At 41.2% G+C, this 24,064-nt stretch overlaps 1 protein-coding gene across 1 annotated transcript; it reads right to left on the reverse strand.

Annotated features, from left to right (window-relative positions):
• Positions 1-470: 470 nt before the first annotated feature.
• LOC115786362 (A disintegrin and metalloproteinase with thrombospondin motifs 12-like) lies at positions 471-21,581 on the reverse strand. Its single transcript, XM_030738487.1, has 24 exons — positions 21,312-21,581; positions 20,815-21,173; positions 16,005-16,182; positions 15,623-15,831; positions 15,429-15,512; positions 14,723-14,847; positions 14,445-14,594; positions 13,521-13,664; positions 12,721-12,865; positions 12,536-12,628; positions 12,225-12,370; positions 11,901-12,070; positions 9,848-9,981; positions 9,549-9,669; positions 8,391-8,635; positions 8,012-8,153; positions 7,760-7,886; positions 7,009-7,219; positions 5,744-6,865; positions 5,434-5,586; positions 5,062-5,238; positions 2,762-2,908; positions 2,474-2,627; positions 471-2,270 (listed from the first exon to the last, which is right to left on the reverse strand). The coding sequence occupies exons 1-24, from the start codon at positions 21,424-21,426 to the stop codon at positions 2,155-2,157; spliced, it is 4,767 nt and encodes a 1,588-aa protein (XP_030594347.1). The 5' UTR covers positions 21,427-21,581; the 3' UTR covers positions 471-2,154.
• Positions 21,582-24,064: the final 2,483 nt, after the last annotated feature.

A 24,064-nucleotide genomic window follows, 5' to 3' on the forward strand; every position in this document is an offset into this window, starting at 1 on the left:
AGGCCTTTGAGAGTAATTTCATTAACATTTTTCCCTTTTTAATGAAAAAACATTGATCAGACACTTATGTTCCCTTAAAAACAGCTGAAAATGAGCTGTGCCAGGCCAGTCACTTAAGTAATAATTAGATTAGTAAAAAGACCGTACTCCTGCATGAAAAATGAAAGAATGCTTTGATGAAAACTACTACATTAGAAAACTGATGTCATAAGTAAAAATCATAAATAAGCTCCACAATATTTTTTTTTTATTTTATCTCATGCAAAGGAGCTCACAATCACCATCAAATCTGACATTTTGAGTTATTTCCTGACTTTGAGGTCAGCTGCTTATGCAGTGTGAAACTCTGCAAATCAAGCAAAACATGTGGTTGGGTAATACAACGATGGCGGTTTGCTTCATCATGAAAACACACACACACACACACACACACACACACACACACACACACACACACACACACACACACACACACACACACACACACACACACACACACTTGCGGATTTTAGGGCACAATGCTCCACACTGACCCTGTATTGTGTTACTCCTTCCATTACTGCTGACTAACTCATGGTCTCTGGCTTGAATGACATCCGCATGGTGCTCATAGCAGGGCAAAGTCCATTCGTGTCAAGTTATCTGGCACAGAGGAGCCCAGTAAATCTGGGCCAGCTGAACCCAATCCCTGAAACAGAGCTTGGCGCTGCTGATTTAGGTGTTATACATCCATCAGCATGTGGTGCTTTCAGGTGAGAATGACCTTGTCAACGCAAAAGGTCCCAAAGCAGAAGTCAGTTATGGAAAGAATGGTCCTGAAGGCTGAATTGGGTTTTAATATTCTTATTTTTACTTGTAAATTTACAAATAGATGTTTCTGGCATCCAACCTGAACAAGATAATGAATCTTATAAAGGTTTGGATGGAATGAAACTCTCCCAGACAAGTCTGACAACAGCATACCAACATGCTGAAAGTAAAAATAAAACAAACAAAAACAAAGCAATTTCATTACAAATATTGTTTATCGTCACATTTATTGATGGAGCCATGCTAAGGACAAATCAGTCAAGGTGACACACCCTGTGCATGGCAATGCTAATGCCTGTACAACATCACATTAAACACAGTGGCCAACTTTAGAATGACCTGAGAGGGATGACCTGCAACACCTCTTTCTCATTGGTAAATCTCACACCAGACGAGGAGCACCACAGGTTTGTCTGCAGGATCGTGCAAATGCTGTAGCTGATTTAATTATTGTTTAAAATTGTAACAACAATGACTAAAGCAGAAGGCACATGTACCAATGATAATGTAAACATCCAGTGCCAGCTCAGAACAAAAATGCATGTTCAAGCAGGAAAAGAAAAGAAATTAATATGTGAAAAGTATAAATCAACTTAAGCTGTTTTCACACATGAACTGCAAGCCTGAATGTTTCTAGAAATTACCCACGGCAGTTGTGCGTGAGCGAATTAAAATGAAAAGACATTAAAGTGTCTTTACCTCACCAGCTCCACAGTACAAAGTCCACATGATGTTCAATTAAGCCTGTGCATGAATAGTGCAGGTCACTGTCTGTCTCCATAATGTTTGTGTGAGAAAGGACAACTTCAGACAATGACTGCAACCAAGTTCATGTGTGAAAAATTTGTAGGTGTACAGTGTGTAACATCTGAATTGTGCTTCTGAATTATCTTTTAAATCAGTAATTTAGATTTTAAAATTTTTTTCTGTTAAGTATGTACTGACTAAGTTATTTTATTTTAAGAAGCATTCACTGTGTGGCAAATTTTGCACGATGCCCTTAAAAAAATATTAAATGTAATAAATTTAACAATATTTCAAATTGTATACCTTAAGCATTTCTTCTGACACCGAACATCTCTAATATTTGTATCAGTCCAAATGTGTTTTCACCATCAGTGCTTTGGCTTGTTTTCTTGCTGAGTTTCCAAGCAAAAAAAAGTTACAAAACCCCAAATATGTGTTAAAAAAAAAAAAAAAGTTATAGTTAACCCAGGTTCACTTGTGTTGATTGTTGAAGAGCTCATTAACACTTTGGTCTCTTCCTCTGTGGATGGCATGGCTTTATAGGAGTGATTCAGGAGGATACAGTAAGTATTCTGGTTAGGATGCATTGAGCCCTGGCTATGTCCCACAGGTGGCACAACACTGTTTCTGAACCGACCTGAGAGAGCAGCGACCCAACAGCTTCAGCTTGTCACAGAAGCGAGAGGACATGGTGTTTTTCTTGCAGACTGGACCTGCATAAGAAGGAACACAACTTGAGGCCAAATACTTTGAAACCACACAAATGTAAAATTTAATTAGAGTGATTTTGACTAAGACACATCCTCCCTGAAGAAAAAAAAAAAAAAGGCAAAACGTAATGGAAATTGCATGTATGTTTTAACAGGTAATCTGCTTTTCTAATCTCCATCCAAGTCATTGACTTTGGCATACAAACCTTTGTTTGTCTTGCATTCCTGCATATTACACTTCCTGAGTGTTTCTGGTTTGGAAATCGTCTCACAGAGGCTGTTTGGCATTATAGCCAAATCCTTCTCGCTTACACAGTTGATGGCACGCTGTTGCTGGCCCCCACCACAACTTACAGAGCACTGCAAATTTACACAAAACAACATACAAAGCTATAGTTCAGTCTACATCTATGGCTGTTTTAAACCTAATTAATATAAATTAAAATAGCACAGAAGCATTTAAAAATTCCTTGAATGTGCAAAGTGCAGCTGACCTTCTCCCAGTCCTCAGTCTTCCACCGAGTACACGGTTTTAAACTGCACGACTCTGTGCTGTTTGGCCTCAGTGTGTTGCTACAGCGATGAGGCTCAGGGCAGTACACCAGTCGCTCTCTGACACCTTTGTCACAGCTGCCAGAACACTGAGGGAAGCAAAAGGATTCAAAGGGGTGAATCTGCTTTCTCCTAGATGGCAATAAAATCTATTCTACCCATATCTGCATCAGCAGCGCACACTCCCCTCCAAAAGTATTGAAACAGTGAGGCCAGTCCCTTTATTTTTGCAGTAGACTGAAAACATTTGGGTTTGACATTAAAAGATGAATATGAGACAAAAGATCAACACCTCAGGTTTAATTTCCAGGTATTTACATCTGGATCTGACACACAGGTCAGAAGATAGCACCTTTTGTCTGAACTCACCCATTTTTCAAAAGTACTGAAACAGATAAACTTAAACTAGATTAAAGAGAATAAGACTTAATATTTAGTTTCAAATCCTTTGCTTGCAATAAATGCATCAAGCCTGTGACTCACTGACATCACTAAACTTTTGCATTCTTCTTTTTTGGTGCTTTTTCAGGCTTTCACAGCAGCCTCTTTCAGTTGCTGTTTGTTTGGGGGGGTTACTCCCTTCAGTCTCCTCTTTAGCAGGTAAAATGCTCTCTAGGGTTTAAGTCTAAAACCTTCCACTTCCTGCTCCTGATGAACTCCTTTGTATTGTTGGTGTGTTTTGGATCATTATCTTGCTGCTTGATGAAGGATCTCCCAAACAGTTCAATCAGTTTGGTTGCATCTTTCTTTAAATTGACAGACAAAATGTTTCTGTGAACTTCTGAGTTCATTGTACTGCTGCCATCATGTGTGACATCATCGATGAAGATTAGTGAGCCCGTCCTAGAAGAAGCCATGCAAGCCCAAGCCATGACATTACCTCCACCGTGTTTCACAGATGAGCTCGTATGTTTGGGATCCTGAGCAGATCCTTTCTTTCTCCAAACTTTAGTCTTTCCATCACCTTGGTAACGGTTCATCTTTGTCTCATCAGTCCATAAAACTTTGTCCCAGACTTTCTGAGACTTGTCTCTGTACTTCTTGGCAAATTCCAGCCTGTCCGTCCTGTTCTTCTTGCTAATTAGTGGTTTGCATCTTCTGATGAAGCCTCTGTACTTTGGTTCATGAAGTCTTCTGTGAACAGCAGACTGTGATACCTTCACTCCTGCCCTGTGGAGGTTGTTGCTGATGTCACTAACAGCTGTTTTAAGGTCTTTCTTTACAGCACTTACAGTGTTTCTGTCATCGACTGCTGTTTTCTTTTCTTTTCTGTTTTGTTTTCTTTGGTCTGTTCAACATCTGTTAGTACACCAGTGACAACTTTCTTCTTCAGGACATTCCAAATGGTTGTACTGGTTATAGCCAATGTTTGTCTGATGGCTCTGATTGATTTTCCATCTTCTCTCAGCTTCACAGTTGTTTTTCGGCCATAGACAGCTCTCTGGTTTTCATGTTAGTTACTGTATAAACTATAAACGCACAATCTGCAGAGGCAAAACCCAAATCTGAAAGTGAGCATTGACAATCAGCGCTATTTATTGTTTGAATAATCAATGTAACAGGACACACCTGGGTAACAAAACACACCTGTCAGTCCAGTTCAACACTTTTGCTCACAAAAAAAACAGGTGGGTTCAGACATAACATGCTATCTTCTGAACTGTGAATCAGATCCAGATGTAAATATGTGGAAATAAAAGCTGAGATGCTGATCTTTGTTCATCTTTTAATGTCAAACCCAAATGTTTTCAGTCTACAGCAAAAATAAAGGGATTGGCCTCACTGTTTTAATACCTTTGGAGGGGAGTGTAAGGGACACCAACATGACAAAATCTACAAATTTGTAGAGACAAAGACAGTTGCAATTTCCTCCTTGGTTATTACTGGAAATGGTTCCTATAAAACAGGATGAAATGTGTAAGATGAAACACAAAGCGTTTTCGATCCATTCACATCAGAGCAGTTAACAAAATCTTAAAAAAACAAACAAACAAACAAACAAAAAAAAAAACAGGCAGCTTAAGAAACAGTGATAATAATTTTAAAGATTAAAGACTCAGGTTCACAAGGCTCGTGCCCATAAAGTGTTGAATTTAAGGGTACAAATTTCGAAACGGAGGCAGATTAAGTCCAAGGTACTGTACGGTCACAGCTCAAGATGAAAAAGATAAACATTCCAGTTTTTTATAAGCATGATAGCAGATGTGACATGTATGGAAATGTGAGTGCATGCTTTTCCTACCGGTCCCCAGGGTGATGCACTCCAGCTCATACAGGGCTTGTGGGGACAAATTAAGGTGCTAAGGGGTCTGCTGGACAGAGCTTGACAATGAAAAGGTCTCAGAGGACGTTTACTCTGAGAATCAACACACTGGACATCACGGTACCTCCTTCCCACCACCGCACAAACATCCGGACACTGTGGAGAAAATTATAATACAAGAAATAAGTCATAAACAATTGGCAAGCAAGAATTGAATCAGATTGAACCAAATTCATCATCTGGAAAAGTAATAGACAATGAGTGCAAGTATAATTAAGTATTAAGCGTATTTAATAAGTAAGAAGTGCAATTATCAGATTCAGTGACTAGAGAAACTCTAACGTTACTCACCTTGCTCCAGCTGCCACTTTGCCAGGTGGCACAGGGCTGCAGGTGACATGTACGAGCAGGCTCAGGTCTCTTCACGTTGGCACAGTCCTCATCATTCTGGGAGCTGCACTTGACTGTCCTCCATATTGCTCCGATCCCGCATGTCGTTGAACACTGAGGAAGGAGGAGAGTTTACTGGTTAAAACTCATATTTGATATTTTTTAAAATGGAGCTTGCACATTATAAAACAATATTTTCTGCCTCGACATTACCATTAACATCAAGCCTGTAGTTAGAGAGCAGGAGCGTGCTCATAAAATATCTACCCACCTCACTCCAGTTTCCTACAACCCAGAATACACTGATGGTGACGGGCTCCGTGGGCATCGGGCTGCTTCTGTCACTTTCTGAGCTGTTCTTGTGATGTCCTGATCGCTGCTTTTGGCTCTTGGAGCGACTACCTTTGTCCCTGGACGTAGGCTTTTTAGCACGAGATACAGAACTGGTTACAAGCTTCTTCATTTTATTCATCTTTAATGTGGGCTGTGGCAATGCTGCAGTGGTGGATAGTTTGCTTGCCAGTGTAGAAGCTGCTGGTTTTGTTTGGAAACCAGTTTTTGATGTGATTGAGTGGTTCTTGTGCATGGGAGTGGTCAGCGGGACCTGGTGTGTCCAGAGGAGATTAATCTGTGAGGTGGTGTGGGGGTTGTGTAAAAAGTAAGTGGTTTTTGCCCACCTTTCAGTGCTGGTGTGTGGGGTGGAGTATGTAGATGTGGTAGGTTCTCTGGTTTTGTGCACTGTAAGAGGACTTGCTTGGGGAGTGGGTGTGATGTGTGAGTGTGGTGCTGTTGTGGTCAATTTAACAGGATTTCTCAGTGATGAAGCTGTGGTAAAAACATCTAGATCAATAATCCTCTCCTCCTCTGTTGTCCGATCAGCAACATAATTGTATTCTGGGGTGAACAGGACCACATTTGGAGTGCTGCCTTCCTCTTCTTCCTCCATCTCTTTCTCATCCTTTTCAGCATGTTTGGATTTAGCTGGGAAAACCTTCCTTCTCTTATCCTCATTTTTCCTTATCATATTATTAAAGTCATGATCATCTGTGTTTATTATTTCAGGGGTTGAAAGGGAGCTCGTGGTAGGGATGGGAGCAGTTGTAATTTGCTTGCTGCTTGTAGTGATAGCAGCTGTAGGTGCAGCTGTGGCCGTGGTGATAATGGGATTCCATGATGGAGAACCAGGATGCTTAGTGGAGTGAATCTTAGGCACGTTTGTGTGGCGGTATTTAGGGGGGGCCCCGGGCCGTCTATGAAGGCTTGAGTTAGGGCAGCTCTGCAAGCCACACAGTGATCTGGACCTAGGTTTAGTTGAGGGGTCACAGGTCTTTTTGGGTGCCAGCGCGCAGGTGACTATGCGGGAGCGAACACCTCCTCCGCATGTGACAGGGCACTGCAAAAAATAAATAAATAAATAAAAGAGAACACAAAGAAGGCATAACCTTAGGAATGAAAGTTTTACAGTCGGGGAGATGCATGCTATGAAAATCTGCAATGTTTAAGATTCAAGTCAAAAGCAAATAGAAAAAGGCTTACTTCTTCCCAGCTGCCAGCAGCCCACTCCTGTCCACAGGGTACATCCCTGTTGCACGGCACCACAGGCTTTGGTTTTAGGAGATGCTTGCATTCCACCGGGTGGAGCACTCTTTCTTCTCCGAAAACTGTGCGGACACAGAGAACCGTTCGTTTCCTCAGCCCATCTGAGCCACAGGTGGTTGTACACTGCTGCCAACCCCCAACCCACCACCTGAGGGCAAAGATTTAGAAAGGAAAAGAAGGTGAATAAAGAGACCACTGGCAATAAATAAACAAATAAATGGGGAATGCACGGCAAGTCAATAACATTGTTATCTTTCTCACACAGAGAACAGAGCTGCGTATCTTTCAGAATGTTTTATAGTATTAATAAAACCTGAGCTTCAGTATCAAAATCTGAAAAATTCCTTTCCTTCGTTATTTAACTGAATCAGCAAAACTTTGAAAATAAGCAAACTTAAATAAAATCTTGTCTAAAACTGGTGATTCTTTTTTTTCTTCACCTCTTTGATCAAAGAAAATAAAACTATAAATCTGAACAGCTTTCGATTCAAACACATTTTAGTTATTACAAAACGTTACTTTATGTTCACTGTTTGTAATTATTATAATCAAACACAGTGTAACAGGACGGGTTAAGTGTAAACCAAGGCTATAAGGATAAAGTTATAAAAGAAGGTAACTGATAGTCTTAAGAGTACTGACTGCAAAAAAAATAAATGAATAAAAATTACAATTTGAGGATACAGACCTTGCAGGACAATCCATATTCTTACACTTCCGGTGTCTGTCTTCTGGACGGCTGTCCGGGTCACACAGAGACTCATCCACTACGCCCACATCCACCTCAAAACAGCGCACGGGCTGGTGTTGCTCACCTAAAAAAAGGCCAAAATCCAGAAGGAAAATCGTGATCCTATCAAAAATCCTTAAATCCTCCTACTAAAATTGTGGTATGGGAGAATAAAGAAATAAAATTGTTTTAGTGAAATGTAACTCGGACCTAAGCCGCAGGTGGTGCTGCAGTCTGTCCATGCCCCTTGTCTCCATCTGTAAATAGGTTCAAGGATCTCATTTTCTGTTTCTTTGGTCTTCTTAATGGTGTACTCGTACTTTATACCTGGATTCTTCTCCTGAAACAGCAACTGAACAGCCACATGAATAATGGGTACCCTTCTAAATTTAAAGACTTCATTCACCACCTCATCAATATGACTTTGAACTCCTGCATCTTCTGCTTGTAAGCAGAGAGGTTCTCAGAGAGATTTAATTATTTTTCCTAAAGTATGTGGGTTGCAATGAAGTGCAGGGAACTTTGTTTACTTCTCTACTGATTTCTATACCTATCAAACATGTTTAACCTCTGTAATATGATGACCTACCTGAAGCATGACTGGCTGCTTGGTAGGTCCAGGAGCAGTGAGGTTCTCCATGTTCCCGCTGCGCTCATAGAAGAATGTCGTCTCACCGGCCTCATACTCCCCATTCCACTGGATGATATAGTTCCCGTTGAGAAAGTACTCGTCTGACCCCACGCTTCTCAGAGCCAGGAAGTTTCCTGCCTCCACCACTTCCTTTATCAGGATGTCCCGTGCCCCCTCAGGTATTACACCCACATCCACGTACCCTGGGAGATTCAGGAGGGGAGTCAGAGTCACAGCAGAATAATGGATGGCCCACCATGGCTGCTGCCACACTCACATCCAGACTACCAGACAGTTTCTCTCTGATCTTTAATAGAGGGTGGGCCACGTCTGTGGGGGTGGTTGGCATGTGTGTGTGTGTGTGTGTGTGTGTGACTGTATATGTGCGCATTCAGCGTGGGGGGCACTGCCCTGTCTCTGTTTTTTATTGTGTAGATGGGGGGGCTGGATGGGGGAGGACGAAAGCAGCAGTGAGAGGGTCTCAGGAGTTTAATGATGTTTGTGGGAAGGTGTGTGTTTGTGAAAGGAGGGGGAGGTTTGCCCTTGGTCTAAGCCTTTTGAAGTCTTACACATCTGGGCTGGTTATCTGGAAAGGATGCATTGCAGGGCAAACACACACAGAAAGAGAGCGAGAAGAGAGAAAGGAGGGGAACTTTCTTATTGTTTTAGAGCCTCTTTTCTATGAATCTATCTTTGCGGTATGTTGATTTGGCGGGTGAGTTATACTTTTCCAAGCGCAGTAAAAGCAACAAAAGATGTGTATCTTTAGGCAAATGCAAACATGGGCCTGCAGCTACACATGCATGCACACGCACATAACACCAACCAAGTACAGCAGGACAAACAGCTGCACAGTGTGGACAAAATGGCTGCCATGACAACAAAGAAACAACACAATGGTGTAATGGTAATGAACTGTCCTCAAATGACTTTGTGCCTGTAGACATCTTTGATTTCTCTGTGTTTTCACACTCTTCCAAGTGGGTACATCAAAGTCTTTCCTCATTAATAGGTTGTCTGTTTTGCGTTACAACACAATTTTGTCATGGCATGATTTCTTATGTTGAGATAATTTAATTTGTTTCCAGCTGCTCAAATGCTCCGTGTTGCACTCACCAAAGCCCTCTTCTTCATCAAATGACTTATAAACTGTCTCACAGCTTGTGCCGTCGCCCAAACAGACTCCGCAACGATCCTCCACTGCGTTTGAGTCTATGGCGTAGTCGCAGCCAACCTCCTACAGACAAAAGACACACACACAACACATTAAAATAAAAAAGAAAACACATTACAATCCAGTGCAGGTTTTTCCAGAAAAATCTGCCTCTTTAATACTTTAGTAACTCTGCAGTGTATCAGCATCCTTCACTACAACCCTCCCCAGTCTCTATTTGTCTCTTACCCAGCCACACTACCTTGCACACGCCGTTAACGCAGATGTTTCTGGACTTGTTGTTCATGAAGCACGGTGTTCCGTCTGTCACGGTGTCAAACATCTTCTCAGAAAAATACTGGCTGACTGGACGACAGTGGAGCTCACAGGGATTTACTGAGGATGATGGTGAGATGGAACATATTACAATAGAATGCCTTTATTGTCATTATACAGGATGTACAATGAGATTGGCAATATTGTAAAATTCAAAGGATAGTAATTGACTATAATAAAACTGATCTGAATACAAAAAAAAGGACACACATTTGGTAGGACAGTACTGTGCCCCTCCTGAGATACAGTGTTGGTCGCTGCATCAGTGTGAACTTTTAAGTGTAAATGCTGCCCCCTGTTGTTTAGCACATACAATTGCATCCACTGATTTTCCAGTGGTTCTAAAAAAGGAAGTTCAGTTTTAGTAAAATATACTGTACTGTGCAAATGTCTTGAACCACCCTTCATTTCTTTATATTTTGCAAGGAAAATGGGAAATAGCTGCAGAAATTTACTGAAACATGAACATACATGGATAAGGTGAAAACAGAGCTTGAACAATTCTAATGAGCTTGAAAGTCAATATTTGGTATGACCAGCTTTATTCTTCACCACAGTCTGATCTCTTAGGCAGCTTTCTTGTAAATTTTTAAGTAGTCTTCAGGAACAGTTCTCCGGGCTTCTTGAAGCACATTCAAAGCTCTTCTTTGGATGCTGGCTGCCTTTCGTTCTCTGTCAAGATGATCCTACACTGCTTCAATAAAGTTGAGCGCCATTATCAGTGTGTTTGGGATCATTGTCATGCTGAAAAATGAGGCTGCTGCAATTCAGATGCTTTCTAGATGGCATTACATGGTGGATGAAAATCTGTTGGTACTTTTCTGCATTTATAATTTCATCAATTTTGACCAGATTTCCAACACCACTGGCTGAAACACCATAACAGAGCCTTCACCGTGTTTTACAGATGGCCATAGACACTCACTGTTGTACTTCCCTCCTGACCTCCTCCATACATACTGATTTGGATTCTTCACTACGTAAGACCTGTAGTCACTGATTTTCTGTCCAGTTCTTGCATAATTTGGCATACCTCAGCCTTTACTCCCTGATTCCTTTCCTTTGACAGCCACCCTTCTACTGAGTAGATGGATCAACTGAATGCCCAGATGCTTATCTCGGACCTGTGTCAGGTCTTTACTGGATATGTTACTCTTTCTAAAGGACGTGCCTTTCAGATACTGTTCATCAGCTGTAGATGGGTTTTTTTTTTTAAAGGTCTGTCACTTCTTCTTTTGTCCTGCACTTTTCCCATTTCCTCAAATTTTTTAAGTACACACTTCACGCCATGCCAAGATATGCCATGTTTTCAGCTAATAGCTCTCTAGGAACCACCTCGCTGGTGCTAAAATACTATTTTATGCCTGTCAAACTGTGTTATCAATGATATTTCATCTAAAGAATTGTGAACACATTATTATTGCTATTATATATTATTACTGTTTTTGTGCCAGGCTGCAAGTACCAAAGTGCCTAAAGGTACAACTTAAAATTGGTTCTTTGCTAATTTGTCTGTCATGTGTAGACACAGTGCTGAGTTAGGCACCTTGAATGATTCATAGGTCAGTATTAAGCAGTTTAACAAACACATTCCTCTGATAATGGTCAGGTATAAGGACTGAACTGAAAGCCAAACTTTGAAAGACCTTCAGAAAGCCTGGAGAACTACTGCTTAAGAGCACTTTAAAAAGTGACAAGAATGAGCAAAATATAAAGAAATGAAGGGTAGCTCAAGTCTTTTGCACACATCATCAGCAAAGTTGTTTATTTTTCCTGTAAAAATGGCTTTTTTTTTCAACTTAACTTTACTTCATATTTTTAACCTGGTTGTTTTCATGCTACCTGCAGTGGCTCTACTCCCTACAGTTTGAGAGCTACTGGGTTTACAGCAGGGAGAAGAGAGCAGAAGCGCTACTAGCACAGTGTGCATCTAATTATCTTTGGTAGTTTACTGTGTATTTAAGGCTTTAGCCACTTACATGAGTTTGCCACAGGGATCCACTGGTAGAGCTCGTTGTGGTAAGGCACAGTATCAAACTCACTGCACAGCATCTCTCGAAAAGTTGGTATATTATTCTGACAGGGTTTTGTGTTACAGGTGCGGTAGCGCTTTCTTTCACCGGTACAGTACTTGCCCCCAAACTCAGGTCTGTGGAAAAGGGCAGCAGACTTGTGAGTAAACCATGTAATCAGGATTTTTGTTGCAGAATAAACCAACGAACTGCAAAAAAATATGAAGTATGTAGCCACACAGTGTGAAAAATAGTTCAAATGTGCGTCATGGTGTTACAGTAATCTTTTACTTGGGGTTGTTACATTCCCTCTCTGCTGACTGAACTCCAATACCGCAGGTCCTGGTGCAGTAAGACCAGGTACTCCACTGTCCCCAGCCTCCATTCACTGTCTCTGGGAGTTTACCCACAATCACACACTCTCCTGAGATACACCACTGAATAAAAAAAACAAGACAAAAAGGTGATATAACTCAAATACCACTAGTAAAAGATAATGCTGATGTCTTTGTGACAGTACCACCCTCATGATGCTGCTCATACCCGTCATTTTCCCCAGAGAAATGACACCCAGACCCAACAAGGCAAGTATCAGAATTCACCTTCTCTGGTCCACAGCGAGTACCGTCTATGGGCGAATCCAGCTTAGAGCGGCAAGAACCGTTCACTGAACACCAAAGAATCTGACAAACATTCTGAAAGAAACACATAACCCAAAAACAATGAGAAAGAACTGTTTTCCACAAGATTTCTGTCATTCATGTTTCAGGATATATACAATACTCACATCAACCTCAGCGCAGAAGGTAGCATTTGGTCCATACTGAAGCTGGCACTGGTGGTGTGTGGTGTAGCGGACGCCGAGGCGTGCCAGCGGGGTAGTTAAGTCCCTCTTGGAAGGACGATCATCCAGACAGAAACCCCAACCACGGCTAAGACAGAGAAACAAAGATGTGATATTCAATGGGACCTTTTAGGAAAGGAGAAAGGGATAAAGGGTGTGATGGCTATGAGGCAAAAAGAAAATCTGCATGCTTTAATCAGGCAGCACCATCATTTAAATCAAACTGAGGTTTTCCAGCACTGGATATGCGTTTGACTTCCACGCTTCTTGTTGTATGAAAGGACAAGTGCTAACAATGCCAGGACCTGATCCTCCCACATTGTCCAGAGTTCATCTGTGAAAACAGCTTTGCAGCTACTTGTGCAAGATTTGCCACCCTCTAAATGCTGCTTTAGGCTCATCTTGTTTTTCTGCCATTTACATAATTTCCTGGCTTCAGTTCTTTGCTTCACTAAGCTTGCCATAATTTACTGCATGTTTGTTTTAATAGCACCCCGCCCCACGCCTCCCCTCCCCACAACACACACACACACACCACACCCAATATGTGTTTTGGATCATTTTCACAACCTCCATACAAATCCACATCAGCATATCTGTTTAATCTTCATGCAGCTGCCAATGTAGTCGCCCATTTCCTCAAAAATGCATGGAAATTCACGCACATTACACTGACAAATACAAACAGGTATGAAGCTAACCACTTGTTGTTAACGGCTTTAGAATAAAGTATTCAGGCTTACTCAAGGAAGCGTGTGATGTATTCTTTGGAGCAGGAAGACCAAGTGAGAGGCGAGCTGTCATACATCAGCTGTCTGGACATGATAAACGGATGCCTCCCCTCCAGCTCGCAGTCGTTCCCCTGGCCATCGTGATGAATTCCAAAGCTGTGTTCAAACACAATCAGCATTAATATTCATGAGAATGTGATTACGCAGAGAGGTGTTTTACAAGGATAGATGGTCTTTATGGCTCACACTGCTATAATGGAGATATCACAGCTCGCCGAGTCCCAACCCTGTAACGCATTTGTTTCCAAATTTGAAATCGGTCATTTTTGAAGCCATTTGACTGACTTTTGTTTGTGTACATATAATGCTTACTCTAGAATTTCACGTCAGTACAAAGTGGAAAAGCGCTTTAAATTACTGCACAAACAGGATAATGTGAAGACCATTACATAACATGTATATTATATGATGTGGTTTGACATCAGCCCAGCTGCTGAGGTTAATGGCGCTTAACAGAAGTTGAACATGGCAAGAAACCAAATACTAACCACAAATAGGACCTGGAACAACTCTCATTTTATAGTTAAAGCCTCCTCTGACTGAGTCAACTAAGCTTGAGAGAAAATCATTTTCTGTGTCTCTTTAAAGTTAGAAACAAACCCGATACCTCTGTCCATCCACTTTTAGTGTTATTACATGATCTACACCGCAACAGGATTCTCAGGTATCCGTCCCTTTTATGGCTGGTTATTAGAAACTTAGTCATTCCACAGCCAATTCACCAATGGGCCGATGAGCTAATGGTAGGAGATTTTATGACACAGCTGTACATTCTAGATAGCAACTGATCACAGGAACTACATATGCTTTCTTTGTTATGATACTCTAGTATTTCACAGTAATTACAAATCCACATTCATGCACACACATATTGACCTGTGGCCCATTTCATGAGCTACTGTAAAGGCGACAGGTAGGCCCGAATCCTCATTGATGTTGCAGCTGCGGTGGGGTTGACACATCCCAGACAGATGAGACAGACCCAGAGTCTCACAGGGCTGATTCATTCCAGCACAGATGTCTTTCCTGAAGGGGGAGACACAAGCAAACCATCTGTATACATGCTTAATAGCCACCAGAAAAAGGGCAAGTAAACATTTCACATATGCTATTGAGAGCACCAGTGTATGCATGGATATTTGTGCGCCACTTGCCTGGTAATCAGCACAGCCACATCATGATGAGCCGGGTGTGTGTCACTCTGGGGATTTAGATTTTTCTGCCAAGCACAGAAACTAGCCAAGGTGGTGTCTGCATGGTGAACAATTTTCAACCCTTTCTGCAACAACGAGCACAATCAAACAAATAATTCAACATGCTTGAGGGTTTTTTTTTTTAAACTTTAGCTGCAGAACAGTTAACAAATAACTTAAATGCTTAATAAAATTGTTCTTTCTATTTGTTTTCAATACTTTCAGATCTCAGAGTGTACTATGAGGTGTAAAGAAGTAACTTAGAGCTTTAGAGATCCTCAGCCTGAGGAAGAGTGGGAGGCCACATATTAAAGAACTGATATGTGTTAATGCATGTCTTGTGCTTATTACATACTTATTACATATCAGAATTCCTTATTACACATTTGAAAACTATGTAAATTGTAGAAAACATTATGTTTGACTGATTTAAAATGGTTTTGTTCTGGATTCTTCTTAAATGTTGTCAATTTTAATTAGTTTCACAGTTTGTCCAGCCACTAACCTGGAAAGTGAGTTCAGTTTGCACAGCAAGCTTTAACAGTATCACTGAGATACCTGGTTTTTCACAAATGCATGTCTGCTTTTCTTGTTCCACATTTAGTGCAAAGCATTGCCAAACAAAATGTTACAAAAGCACATTAAGGTTTCTTCAGATGAGGCGTACCTCCTCTCCATGAAGCAAAATGAGGCGCACTAAGATGACATGAATGGCATTCCCAATACTGGCATCATGAAAGATCCCAGCCACCTGTTAACACAAAGAACATTCACTGCACAAAGCTTTAAAAACTGTATCCTGGCATCAACTAAGAATGGCTGATTGCAGCATCAAGTTAAAAGTTAATTCAAACCCATCACCATATTCATGATTGTGAAGATGTATGACTCCACATTATTGCTGCCATGGTATTGGATGAGTTTTGAGTCAGCCACCACCATGGTCTCCACCCAACGCTCTCTACTGACTGAGCGCTGTGAACGCGCCTGACTCTGGTCCTCTCCTCTCCGATGCTCCCTCTCCCATTCCTCCCTCTCCCTCTCCACCTGGATGGAGTCAGCTGGAGCATCTAAAGCATGAATAATGGAAGACATTATTTGCAGTCCACTGGTGGCTTATCTTTCTTGACACAGGGGCAGCCAGAGGAAGAAAAAAAAAAAAGGCTCATGTATGATTACACAAACAGCTGCAGCAGAATACTCACAAACACACCACTCACTGACTCTGAATTCTGATACACACCTCGAACTCCACAGGAACTGGGCGTCTTTTTGGACTCAAGGCTCCTTTTTTTTCTTTGACTTTGTGTAGAAACTCTTGGATAGACAATGTGGGGCTCTGGACTCCCTGTATGATCATCAGAAGATTTCTGGACGGGTTCTATAAAATAGTGTCCCTCTGGCAAGGAGAAGAAACCTCTCTGTGGAAAATAATACATTGATAGAATAAATGCATTGAGTAAAAAAAAATGTTTGAGCAAGGGTAAAAGTTTAGATCTGGGGGCAAATCTACACTCGGTTATAAAGGCCTTTGTATTCTACTCAGTCACAAATCCAAACAGTAATAAAGAATAAAAAGATTATCTTTTATCCCCAAATAATGCCAAAGACTTAATGCTACTTTAAGTCTCTTGTCTAATGTCGGGCATTCTCAGACTGTGACTGAAACAAAAAGCCTATCAAGCATACTTTTGTGTCACTGCATTTAAGAGCCTGACAATAAATCACCAAGAAGGATAGTGTTCCTACAATTCCTGCACTAAAAAGGTGAGAGGGTAGGTGTTCCCCTTTTAAAACCTGCTAAAATAGGTCATTTCACAGTCATTTCCATCTGGGTGGAAGCTATCATTAGTGAACAGATCTGAATATGAACCTTTCTCCTTCCCTCAGGCACATTCTCTGTCAGCTGCTGCAGTAATACAACTTCTTCCTAAGTATGCTGTGCATGTTCTTACTGGTGCTGGTTATTTACTTGCTACTCAGTGAGCTCTACTCATGAGCACACACATAGAAACAAAGCCTAAAAAAACAAAGGTGAAGACATGAAAACTTACAGTATATGCATGCAATCAGACATAAAATGCAAATCTGTTGAGTTTTTCCTTTATAAGCATATATGCAAGCTGCAAGTTGTTTAAATTAAAGTGACTGTGTGAGTGTTTGTATGTTTTTTAAATCAAGCTGAGTCCAAACATGCCCAGACGGATCCAAGATGAGCCCGCCCCCCCTTCACTAAATTAACTCACAAAACACAGACTGACAGACATATGATAATGAGTCTTTCAACAGTCAACTGGAAAGAAGAGAGTCTGCATCAGTGCAGCTGAGCAAAGAGATGATCTTATTCTTCACTGCAAATGAGCAAAAAGTAAATAAACTGAAAAAAATATCACAGAGCTGACTTAAACGTGAATGCGATTCTTGGATTTTTTCAAATTGTTTGACCAGCCAAAGGCAGATGTGAAAAATTAGGCCATGCAGTGTTTACGGTCTGGCTCGTTGTGGTTCTGGGGATCTACCCCACTGTTTACTGTAGTTCTACGCTCTTCAGCTTTCTGGGTTATCCTGACAAGTTTTACATCTGTTTCTTAGAAGAAGAAAAAAGTCACTGACTGAATATCCTATTGCTCATTTCAGGGAGTTCAGGAACTACAGATCTCTGAAAAGATTACCTTAATCCATATGTTGCAATGAAATTGCTAGTGCTCCACAAACTGGAGGACTAGCTTTGTAGGATACAATTAAGCCACTCAGAATTGTTTTTCTCTCATTACAAGAGGAACAGTGTTGCAAATACTAAGCAAACCTCGTCTCTTTATGTCTGAAGTTTGGTTATTTTTGTTCAAACTCAAAATAAACACAATTTTGATAAAGGTCAAAGAGGACAGACTCAGAGTGTGGCCTTCAGCCAGAGTTCCCAGAGCTGCGGTGGTCTCATCTACAAGGCATGCAGGGTGATATATCTACAGTCAGCTGGGAAGGCTTCCCAAAGGCCCTGCGCAGAGAGCACCAAGCTGATTTTGCTGTTTCTCTATATCTCACACAAACACTGTGTGTCTGAGATAATATATTATCATATCTTTGCTTTTGCATTTGTATCGTGTTTCTGCAAGACAAATACAGATTATATAAAAATAAATATGGCATGTAAGGGGCAGTCGTGTTGTAATGTTTGCTAGCCTACTTTTCTGTAGTCTCCTGTATGCATCCCTGTGGGAAACCTCAAGTCAGTTCCAGCAGACAAAGGCAGGTGGAGTGCAGATCAACCAGGCAGGAATGCTACAGGCAGACCCTTCCAAACACTGAGGCCATTGCTCTGCATGATGTGCATACCAAATGCGGTTCTACTGAAAAACACAGCCTGTGTGGATTTGCTTAGACAGTATGGTTATGGTGTTACTTGTGATCCTTAAATTACCAGACACAGATCTTTTGTGATACCTCTGGCTCAACTACCAAAGAAAACTTTAAAAGACATCCACTAGGACTTTGTTTTCCATTTTAACAAAGCAACGAATGTCGAAAAATTAAATCCTGAATGCTGTGCCAACAGCGTCAAACTTGAGATCGCTCCACACTTTCACCACCTCTTCGCCCTCGTTCCCCCACTTCTCCAATAATCCCCCTTCTTTGAGGAAGCATGTTTGGGTGTGAGGTGGATGAGCCAGGGGAGGTTACCATAACACAGGTCTCTGTTCTAAATACATCAGCCATGTGGAACTGCTTTACTCCTGTTTCCTGCTTCTGTGGGTTTCCAAATACTGGCCAACTAGGTCTGAAATAAAGTCTCTGTTATACAGCCTGTGGACTCAGCAGTGATTAGTTGGACAAAAGGAGAGGTGGGGTCAGATGGTGCTCATTACTGCAATATGATTACTCACAACAATTTTCTAGCAAACAAACTTGCATTTATTCTTAGCTGTTTATCAGTAACTCTTGGTTTCCCTACACTTGCTTCTCAGTTTCTTTAAACCGTGAGATAATTCTACCTGTGAGCTCATTTCTTCCTGAGAGGTCAAAGACATTATTGTAATTTTTCATCTGCATGGTGGGAGAAACATGCATTTAAGCGGGGGAAAAATACCAATATAATAGGTCTGAACTTGCACGTTCTTGTTTCGCGTTGGGCCTCAGGGATCAGAAGAGTCTCCGCTGAGAAAGCTTTTGGTCTGCCTAAATTAATGGTTTTCCCATAGAAACAAAAAAGAACAGTGAAAGCATTTTCTACCCGTTTGCCATCCACTTTATGGCTCCATGTGCACAGTAAACACTAAAAGTGAAGGGGTACCTGCATGCTGCAAAGACATAATGTAATGCAAAGATTTATTTGTTTGAGCAACTAGACCCTTGGTTTGCAATCAGATTGCAGGATGTTAAAATTGCACAGGATGTGGAGGTGTTAATGTAATAGCAGCAACACTGTGACCTTATAGCAATGAAGAATGCTGCTCTGTTGCCAGCTTACTACCAGTCAAATATTAGTCAAGTAACTTAACTGTAAGTCATTTATTATGGAAGAAACTGTGACTATTTTAATTAAAATCAGGAATCAATGATGGGTTTGATTACAAAAATAAAGTCAAAAATATATTCCAAATCTTCATAAAGCATCTGTAAATGCTTATCATGTCTTATATAAAGCATTTTTCTCCTTTTCTGTGCTTCTTGCTCATGCAAAGCATGAAACCCATGCTTTGAGCTACATTAACAAATAATTATCTTGAATATCTATTTGTAAGTATTCCACTTCTACTTGTCTCATGAGGGTGAATAATCTCTGCAGCAGCTGGCAGGATTTCACTCCCACATCTGTCTGGCTGAGTCTTGCTGTTTAGTGGTCTCTGTTTGGTTTTAGCAGCTATAAACCTCCTTTTACAGAACAGAAAATCACTGTAATAAATCATAGTAGGTTCCCTGGCAGGTTGGAGTGAAGGGATAAAATGGAGTATTCAGCATTGCAGGAAAATCCCCAGAACACATGAGGTTGTGGGTAAGTGGAATTTAGAGTGACACAACACATTTTTCCTTCTAAGATGACTTGAGAGTTTGTGAAATGGGTCAAATGTAAACTGTGGTGCTGCTCTGATTGTCATTCTGGACTCATTCTGAGTCACATGTTATAAATGAACTGTGTAAACATGCAGTGCAAGCCACACACACATAACACAGAGGCAGGAGGCAAGACCCTGCAGGAGTGGAATTCCTGCTGTGAGACAATCAAACATGAACACTGAAACATTCTTTGTGACTAAAAGTGACACGGACACATCCTTTCATTTCAAAAGCAGGGAAGTTCCTTCTCTTTGACATCCTCTTACTTTTGAGCTATTTCAAAATATAGTAATATTGTGTAAACCGTGCTTAAAAACCCCAAAGAGTGAAATAAGTGAAATAAGTTTATGTGCCGAATAAATGGATTAAAACTCAAACGCTCAGAAATCAGTAAACCACAAATTTCTCCAGACATGTTCACATCTTATAAGTTAAAAAAAAAAAGAGCACACATTCACAGGACACAGAGTTTGGCTCTATTTCATCCTCTCTCTCGCTGTCTGTCAAACTTTACTGCACCACTCACACACAAGAATGTGCCAAATTCTATTACTGAAGCTTTCTCACATCCAGATGGCATTTGGGAAGTGTCTCTGAAGGAACAGATGATCATGTAAATTTATGAGTGAGTGAGTGAGTGAGTGAGTTAGTGAGCGTATGAGTGAGTGAGTGAGTGAGTGAGTGAGTGAGTGAGTGAGTGAATGAGTGAAAGTAAAGAGGAGAACATCTGAACTACAACGAAGCCATGAGACTACAAAGGGTCTCATGGCTGTCTGAGAAGCAGCAGCTGTCAGCAGGTCTGCAGCAGTCTTCTGCAAATAGTGGCAGGAAGTCTTTGAAGAGTGAACTAACAGACAGAGCACTGTCAGATGGAAGGGGTGCCTAAACCTCACAGGTCCATGTGTCCACCCTGAAGATATGAGCTCAATCTGATGAATGAGAGTGCGGTTAAAACTGACCTTTTTTCACTGTTACCACCATAAAACACCGGAACACCTTACCAGCCCACTGCAGGTGCTGATAGCAGCAGTTCCTCGCACATCAGAGGTTTCCACAGTGCCAAGAAGGTGGCAGGAATTGCCATCAGAAAGACGGTGCTCGGTCCTGTTGGCACTGCCATCTCTCCTCTCCAGGATGTAGTCATTTGAAACCAGGTGATTGTTTGCAGTCAAATTGAACATTAAAGTTTTTCCCTTGAAGATGACCTTGTAGTAAACCTGTCTCTCTGGAGAATGGGACTGCACGTCACGCCTGATTCTTCCACCCTTGAAGTGGTGAGACAAAGAGTGGGAGATGAACCCTCCATCAGCGCTGGTTTTTACTGGGTGGACAATAGATGGATCGGACTCTGACAACTGACCTACAGAACAGAGTTGAAACATAGATTATACATTTTACTTTTAGTGCATATTGATATTGATATGCATTTAACAGTACAAACTCTTTTAGTCATGCACTCCATCGGGTCATGCACAGAAGTGCACCACAGCACACTGACCTTGTTCTGCAAAGAAGGAGAGGAAACTGCCAGAGACGATTCCTTCGTGGCCAGCTGCCAAAATCAAAACAAAGTGCAGCAGAAAAAGAACAGTGCAGTCCTGCGAACATAGCATATTTCATGTAACCAAACTGAAAGCACTGGAGAAGAGTCCTCGGCTTTGGAGTTCCCGTGACGTTAGACGGGACCACTTCGATCCTTCGCTGCACTGTGTCATGACATGAGCAAGCTCAGAGGGGAAACATGCGCCGAGGAAGACTGGGAGCCAGATCATGGTTTAAAGAGGGAGAAAGCTCCGTCTCTGTGGAGGAAGGAGGGGAGGCGTGTTCTTTGGACCGGTGTCTACTTTCCTTGCAGGAGCGAGGGGGAGCAGAGCAAGAAGCTGCTGCAGAAGAACAAGCTTCACAGACCAACCTGGTTTGTCCTGTGAGACTTGTCTTCTGCGCCGCAGCTGGTGCATCATTAATGCGAAGTCGGTGTTTGCATATGTTTATTCTATATAGACTGTTTTTTGTTTGTTTGTTTGATTATTTCTTTTTACCGGTGGCATAATCACTAGTACATAGGCGCTCTCTCATCATGCGTTAAGAAGTTCGCAGTTTTCTAAAGCGCTGCAAGATGTGAGGACGTGCACTCCCGTCCAGTTTTATAGTTTTATGGGAGCAATATTAGCTCCATGATAATATTACTAATATCAATAAGCCTGCTAACAAACGGGTAACACGGTGCAATACTTATGATATTAAAAGGGTCCCGACCCTTCCAGCCAACTGCCCACCTCACTAGGTTGAGTGGTCTGGTACTGTCGAGTCAAAAGGTGGTTTCTTATTTTAAAAAACAAAACAAACAAACAAACAAACAAAAACACGTGTCAATGAGTGGGCATGGTGAAGGATGACGGATTAGCCAATCGGGACCAGGAGCGGGGTAACTCCACTGTCAAGCTGTGTGCCAAAGATTTTGTTTTTCGGCCCAATGGGGCATTAAAATGGAATGAATGAATGACAGATGAATTAATAATTACTTTGCCCTTCTCCACTCTTAAAACTCAGAGTCTATATAAAAGTAGGGGACAGTACGGATTGCCTTCTTTCTGGTGACCAGTAAATGGCGACTCCTCAACATTAAAGAGGTGTCGCTGGATTATACCTCTATACGAAAATTACCTTTTCCCTCACTACATTTGTACAGCTTCCTAATAGGTTTATGGTGCCAAGTACAGCGTAATAAGAAACTTTTAGCAATGCGAAATTTCTTTGCAATGTTACATTTACAGTAGGATTTTTTTTCTCTCAGTCTTTCTAGCCTTCCACTTATGGGTGGATGGATGGATTCTTCTAGCCTTGCTTTTATTATGATTAGATCACTTTGCAGTGGCTACAGTGTCCTCTGAACTGCTTGGCTCGCAGATATATTCTTTTTTGGTTTATATTAGCTAGATTTTTGTGTGCAGGATGTACTGAATTCAAGGAATTTATCCTCAGATACATTTTATTATAGTTTTAGCTTTTCTGAGGCCTAAAGGACATGAGGCACTTGAAGGACTTTGGTATATCCTCTCAGGGCCTTAAAGTCACACTACTTACCACATACTGCTGTGGTGTCTAATATGTATCCCTGAAGACTTATGTGTGACTAATAGATTACTGAGACATGACACATTGCCACCCGGGTTGCCTTTGGCCATAGGACATGCAGAGAGAGGCAAGCAGCTTCTTGGGAGTTCCTCCTTTTTACAAATCTTACAGGCGTGGTGTTGTGCACATGTATCTGTCTTAAAGGTTTGTGAATAAATTAAAAAAAAACATTTTTTAAAGTGAACTCATCTGATTTGGTCAGTGTTTATCTTTTTTATTTATGTAGCTAAAGTACAAAAGAAGACTTATGGACCTACCACAGACATCTCCTAGCTGGGTAATGGGGGAGTGACTTTTAAACATTAATACATAGTTTTTTTTTTCCATCTAAGTATAAAGTAAGAAGAGACAGAAGATTTTCTCTCTTGGGTCTTGAGAAAAATAAATCAGCAAACAATTGATAGCATTCAGAATATTCCATATACGACAGTTTAACCCCAACCAACAACAACAACAACAACAACCCTAATGGGTGCCACTGTGGAGGTCCCCTGACAGGACCCAGTAAAACCAACTGGAAATAAGTAGTGGGCTGTCTGTGTTGAGCCTTACAATAAAGAACTAACACACAGCCTTACTGGAACTAACACACCCATTAAAGGGCAGTGTGTTGTTGACTGGAGTTTCTCTACACATCTGGAATCTCAGGCCTAAGCAGTTTGATTTATTTATTAACAATAAACAGTGTCATCAGTCAAAATTTTTACACTTTTAAGGAGACTAAATTTTAGTGATGACTTGCACCATCTTATGGAAAAATATCTGTGTTTTACTGTAGCCAGCTTTCTTTTGAAAATTCGTCTTTGCAAAGTTTCCACACTGAGGTGTGGAAAGCTCTCTGGATGGGGTTCAGCCCCATAATGAATCACCCTCTTATCATGCCCAGAGACGTTACCCAAACTGCCCCCCTTAAGTCCCCTGTTACAGTAATGAGCAACAGACTGTGAAATGTCTGAACCTGGAAAATAATCAGAACCTTTTGTTAGTTTTAGGTCAGAGAGGGAGGCTCTGCCACACAGAGACTGTTGCCAAATTCCTTATTAAGGCTTCCCTGTGTTGTGGTGAGTTGTCTGAAGCTTTTTATTAATATTACTGAATCCCTTAATGCCGCAGTCA

This window comes from Archocentrus centrarchus, chromosome 9, assembly GCF_007364275.1.
Source record: "Archocentrus centrarchus isolate MPI-CPG fArcCen1 chromosome 9, fArcCen1, whole genome shotgun sequence".
Classification (NCBI taxonomy): Eukaryota; Metazoa; Chordata; class Actinopteri; order Cichliformes; family Cichlidae; genus Archocentrus; species Archocentrus centrarchus.